The sequence below is a fragment of the Temnothorax nylanderi genome, unplaced genomic scaffold (assembly GCF_030848795.1).
Source record: "Temnothorax nylanderi isolate EJ_2023f unplaced genomic scaffold, tnyl_v1.0 TNYL_tig0184_pilon, whole genome shotgun sequence".
Classification (NCBI taxonomy): domain Eukaryota; kingdom Metazoa; phylum Arthropoda; class Insecta; order Hymenoptera; family Formicidae; genus Temnothorax; species Temnothorax nylanderi.
In genome coordinates, this window is record NW_027249246.1 from 240,424 (window position 1) to 246,553 (window position 6,130).

Here is a 6,130-nt window from a genome sequence, read left to right on the forward strand (position 1 = left end):
ATGAAATTTGTAGCTTTTTAATGCATAAGAATTAAGCAGTAATATAAATTGATTTAAGGCTCCTGGGTACTTGTCGCGATCATGTTGGAATGTGACGTCAGAAGCGAGAAATGACACGTTAAAAATTCTTAATTGCGTAGTATTTCCAAATAAAAAGATATTTGCTTAAAATAATGATGTAGGCTTGTGCGCAGGCGCATGACTAGATTTCGTATTACATTCATTTTATGGCTGTTTATTAACTGTCAAGGGAAAGGGATAGACTTAACCTCAACTCGGAGTATTTTCGAAGTGTGCTGAAGTGATCTGTAGTGTTATTTTAAGCAAATATCTTTTTATTTGGAAATACTACGCAAGAATTCTCCACGTGTCAATTCTCAACATTTCTCGCTTCTGACGTCACATCTCATGAGATATCGGGAAAGAGCCCAGGGAGCCTTAATATAAAATTAATCCAGAAATGATTTATTTACAGAGCGATAATACTGCATCAGAAAATAAATCTAATAAAAACAGAGAATTTGAGAAAAAGGTAAAAATATTTTAATATTTTTCAATAATATTAATAAAGATTCATTGATTTAATAGATAAAAAAATAAATATTTTTAACAAAGGTAAACTGATTTAATAGATAAAAATGTAACTGAGTTATTCATATTATTTTATAGATAGAAAAATTGCAAAGAATGAATGAAGATCTGCAAAGACTAAATTTGAAATTAAAGGATGGAATTAAAAATAAAGAACAAGTCATTAATGATTTAATGCATTTAAATATGCAACTTCAAAAAAAAGTGATCTCAGAATATCCCAAAATTCATGAGAAAAATGAGGAAATTCAAACAAAAGTCTTGAGTAATTTCGATGAACTCATGCGTACGTATCTCTTACTATTAGTAAATCTCCTATTTATATAATATTTCTTTCAAATAATAGTTTTTTTTCTATAATAGACACAGTGTCCGAATATTTAAAAAAAAATTCTATGACACAACAAAATCAAGTTGGACCGCTTCCTGTAGGTTATAGAAATATTGAACGTAACGAGGTAGATATGAAAACTATTTAACTTTTAATAGTGTCTTCCTAGAGTCCCTCTAATCACAGTCTGGCCATACAGTAACAAATTTTGATTAGCTTGTTATTTCTTGGCAAAAGCAAGAGAAACAGAAAGAGAGAGATATAAGAGAGAAAGAAAGCGATATAAATATGTATATAATATATCTCTTTCTCTTTCTCTCTTATATCCTTCTCTCTCGCAGAATTTTGCCAGAACTGCAAGTTGGCCAAACTCTGATTAGAGGGACTCTACTGTCTTCCGAATTGGAAATATAATTTTAATAAGTTTTTCTGTACTTATAGGTTTATCTTGGTTATGGAGTATACATATGTGCACGTCAATATGATACAGTATGTGTAATCTCAAAAACATTACCGCAGTTTGTGAAAAATTTGGCTATCGCTGTTTTTGGCATTAAAACTCTTCAAGAAAGTTCAGTGACTGGTATTACATCAAATAGAAATAAAAATAAAGTACAAACTGCACCTAGACCAGCACTAGATTCTACAAAATTACAAGCCATAAGGGGTAAATTGTTACAACATTTAAATAATTTATTGTAACACATATATAACACATATATCGTAATTTACAAAGTATTTCTTTTTGTTTGTAGCTGCTGTTAAATATTATACAATGTCTGAGAAAGGTCATGATGAAGTAACAGCAGACTTTCAGGCACAACAAGTCGGAACTCATATTGCACACAAAATTTATGAACTTAATAACTTGCCAACTCGAAAGAAAAAAAATAAAGAGATTAATCCTGCGGAACTATGTGATGATCCAGTTAATGTTGAAAATACTGAACCTGATGATCGAAATGATCGTAATACACCAGAAAACAATAATTCCAGCGAGTCTAGTTCTCACTTAGAGACTCAAGCAGACAACAATACATCGGAAGAAAATTCTGTGTATGATGAATCATTAAATTATAACAATAGAGAAAATGAAGAAAGTTCAAAATTTTCTGAAAAGGAGGACGAAGGAAAGGAAAGCATGCAAAGTTCAACGCATGATATTACTGATTCCAGTCAAGACAGTGCGGATGATACCGAGTTAACTTAAATTAAAAATCCTATTACTTTTTTCAATAAAATTATTATTATTTTTCAATAAAATTATAATATTACTATCTAAATACAAACTCTAATATGTTGCAATAAATACGCTAAGTTGTTTTATGGAGCTATTTTCAGTTAATTTTTGTTATAATAAAATATTTGTGTTTGTACATGTTTATACATGTTAATGCATTAAACATTATATGCAATATATACGGATAATAAAGAAAAGTTTATTTTAAATAAAAAATTTTTAATACAAAAATTATTTCTTCATTCTTTTTTATACATTTATATGCTATTTTATCTTATTCTTTACAAAACTATAATATATGTTATTCTATCATCAAACTTTGATTATATGTTATTCTACCTTATTCTTTTCAAACAATGACTAATTAGTACCGATATAGATTGTACTGATCAGTCATTGTTTTATAGACTAAGGTAGAATAACATATAATTAAAGTTTTTGATAGAATAACATACATATCATAGTTTTGTAAAGAATAAGATAGAACAACATACATAAGTTTTTAGAAATTTTTCTGTACTTATGATACAAAAATATTAATTAATATACAGATAATAGTTAGAGTTATATTAAATAACATAAGTATCAATATACATTCTAATTATTTGTATAGAATAAAATAGAATAACATACATAAGTTTTTAGATATTTTTCTGTACTTATGATACAAAAATATTAATTAATATACAGATAATAGTTAGAGTTACATTAAATAACACAAGTATCAAGGCATTTTAATTATTCGTAAAGAATAACATTGATAAGGATTTGATTGTTTCTATATAAATTATGATAAGAAATATTGATTGACATAGAAATACCAACTCTGATATTATGAGTTTCCATCGAAATTTACATAGAACAACAATTTCTATTTTTATATAAAATGAAAAAGATAGAAAAACAAAGAAAATTATAAGATATTTACAAAGGATATGATAATGTACAAAACAATCTAACTATATGAAATTTCTTAAGTATGTTCTGAAAAAGAGGATTCAAAATCACCATAGAAAAGGAAAGGCAAAATTTTCTATCATTTTCTATCAATTATTTTAAGCAGGGACATGCTTTCCTCCTGCCGCGCCGCCTGCTCCGCAGCGGGACGCTAACCAACCTCCTTAAATATAAATATATATCTAGCAGCTTCTATCAGCATTATAGGTATAGCAAATTATATACATATTCACACACGTCTCACGCTCGCGGGAACAGCAAGTCAAACTAAACATATCTTAATATGAGTCAACATATCTCATCTTTACATACGTTTGATTTAAGTCATTTTATTAAAATAAATTACTGTTGTTACTAAAAAAAATAACACAGTCGAATATAGTAACAGAAACTTTTCTTTTAACTAACAATAATACGTCACTTTGATTTACTTCTCAAGCTGAAGAACATTAATGCGATATTTTGAAACGCTCGAAAATTTACTTGCCACCTCTTGAATCAGAGTTTTCTCTTTTTTTATTGTAATACTTGTTTGATTTAAATAAAACTTTGGGAAAAGTACCTATGTCATAAAAGAGATATTTTGGGTCTGTTTTCTATTGCTGAACTGGCTGAACTAGTTCAGAGTTTATCTTTTTCCTTCCAATGTCACAATGTGGAGTAACAAAGATAAACTCTGAACTAGCGCAGCCAGTTCAGCAATTGTGATAACTTTTCCATTGTTTCTTTCCATAAATACATAAACGGAACGCATTGCTAATTTGCCTCTTGTGCCAACGAGCCCTGATCTTCCCTACGTTAGAGTGAGACAAGTATATACTTTGTTTCACTTTAACTTATTGCACGAATGTGTACCAGTTCAGGAAATTTCTTCGAAAAAAAATAGACGCCATAGATGGTATAATAGATGCATAAAGCTCCTAGAACATTCTCAAGCATGTCTTAAAGACGTCATAAACACGTTCAAAAGACATAAAAAGTAGGAATTTTAAAACTTTCTGTAATAGTTTCTTAAACGTTATTTTATCGGAAAAGAAACGTTTCATCGAACGTTTTTCGAATGGACATTTTTACTCGTGAGAAATGTTTCTAGAAATCGGTTATAAAACGTTTCGGAAAAACGCTTGTAAAACATTTTTGAAACGTGTATGTGCTACCTGGGAAAGGTATTTTATTCTAGAACTCAGTAAATTTATGATTTGCATACTTAAAAATTATGGGGAAGCAGTGTGCAAGTCTTTACTTCCCCACTTAAAAGCTATGAGGAAGCAATGTGCAGGTTTCTACTTGCACTCTTGAAAACTGTAAAGGTGCTTTTTCATGCTGACGCTCGATTTGAGCGTCAAAATTGATCACGTGATAGGTCACGTGATAATCTTTTTAATTTCAGCGGCAAATGGCAAAAGCTCAACTGTGTTCATCAGCTTTGACGCTTAACGCTGGTTTCACTTAATTGCTTGTGAATTGCAAATTGTTGACTGTAAATAAAGTGTGTATATCGTTAAAATAACAGATATTAGTATAACAGATATTAGTTGCAATAAAACTTTATCACAATAAAAAAAGTGTGCAAATAGAAATTTGCATTTCTCATAGTTTTTAAGTGTGCAAGTAGAAACCTGCACATTGCTTTCTCAAGGTGTCAATTCATGAGACGCTGAAAATGAGCGTCATCAACAAGGTGAATGTGGTGGTTTCGCTTTGACGCTAGCATCAAAGAAATGAAATTGAATTTGTTTAATGTTCAGCGTCGTCGCTGAATCATCGTTAATCGTCCCAGTACAATCAAACATAGACTTCGAAATACGTAAAATATTAATTATTTTAAGTAATATCTTCAAGTAATAATATTTTATGGATACATATATAAATAAAAGATATTTCTGAAGATTTTTACTTGCTGAAAATGAGTCGAGTGTCAACGTGAAAAGGCACCTTAAAAGAAAATAGTTACCTTGTTATGGGCCGCGCGGGTACAGATAAATAAATAAGCAGGAGCGGTGCCGACGCAATTCACCGTCCGCTGGATGTAACCTGTTAGCAAACAATTCACTCACTCACAGAAAGAGATATTGTCTCAGAAATATCGCAATATAACAAATATAACCTTCACTCACTCACAGATATGATGAGATAATGTCTCACGGTGTACCGATCGACAATAATTTCTGGTCGTAGCTATCACCAGATAATTGGTGATAGTTGCGATTAGCTGATCGCTACACACACGCTTACACACGAGAGTACACGCACAAATTCGATGACTTCGTGTTGCAAATTTTTGCATGCGCAAAATATAACTGGTAATGAATTTCGAGACGCTGCCCGCTGGGCACGTGTTCTGTAACTAATTACCGACAATTATCGGTGTCGGTAAGTGTGATTATGGAATACGCGCGCAGCATCCCAGACAGCACGCACGTCCAAAAACGGGATATTAGATTGATTTCTTACACTTTAAATAAAGATTAGACGCAGCCATTTCTTGTATTTTACATGAATTCTTACTATAATTATATAATTATAATATTGTAAATTTAATGGTTTGCTGCGTGGTCTTTAAGTTCTTTAAGAGAAAAAAACTGGATTATGTAAAACTTTGACTAATTATAAAATAATGCATATATTACTCGCCTATTCGTAAAATAGAAAATGTGTACGTAATGTCTTTATCGAAATATTTATAAATTACAATAAAAATCAATCTATTAATTAATTAATTTTTTGTCCAACAAATAATAGCGCGCTATACAATTGTGTTACGTGTATAGTAGACATTACTTGGCGCGAGACACTGCCGTGTCTCTTGATTTAATATTCTACATTTATATTGTTAAATTCCTGTGTTACTTCATCCAGAAAATAAATTCTAATTTATAATTCAATCACACAATTGTAACTTATTAATATATTGCACAAATATAATAATTGCAAATGCGAATTCTAAAAATAATAAAGTGTAAGAATAACGACAGATTCTTATATTTATCGCTCGTGTATTTTTATATTTT

At 30.2% G+C, this 6,130-nt stretch overlaps 1 protein-coding gene across 1 annotated transcript; it reads left to right on the forward strand.

Moving 5' to 3' along the window:
* The first annotated feature begins 209 nt into the window (after window positions 1–209).
* On the forward strand, window positions 210–2,339 carry LOC139778453 (uncharacterized). Its single transcript, XM_071716385.1, has 5 exons — window positions 210–532; window positions 670–877; window positions 955–1,049; window positions 1,364–1,589; window positions 1,678–2,339. Exons 1-5 carry the CDS (start codon window positions 461–463, stop codon window positions 2,130–2,132), a joined length of 1,056 nt encoding a protein of 351 aa, XP_071572486.1. The 5' UTR covers window positions 210–460; the 3' UTR covers window positions 2,133–2,339.
* The last annotated feature ends 3,791 nt before the right edge of the window (window positions 2,340–6,130 follow it).

Bases quoted from the DNA above. Each gene is read 5' to 3' on its own strand.
- LOC139778453 (XM_071716385.1), top strand. From the start codon at position 461: ATGATTTATTTACAGAGCGATAATACTGCATCAGAAAATAAATCTAAT. The intron at 533-669 runs GTAAAAATATTT...ATTATTTTATAG, and splicing joins ACAGAGAATTTGAGAAAAAG to ATAGAAAAATTGCAAAGAAT. The intron at 1,050-1,363 runs GTAGATATGAAA...CTGTACTTATAG, and splicing joins GAAATATTGAACGTAACGAG to GTTTATCTTGGTTATGGAGT.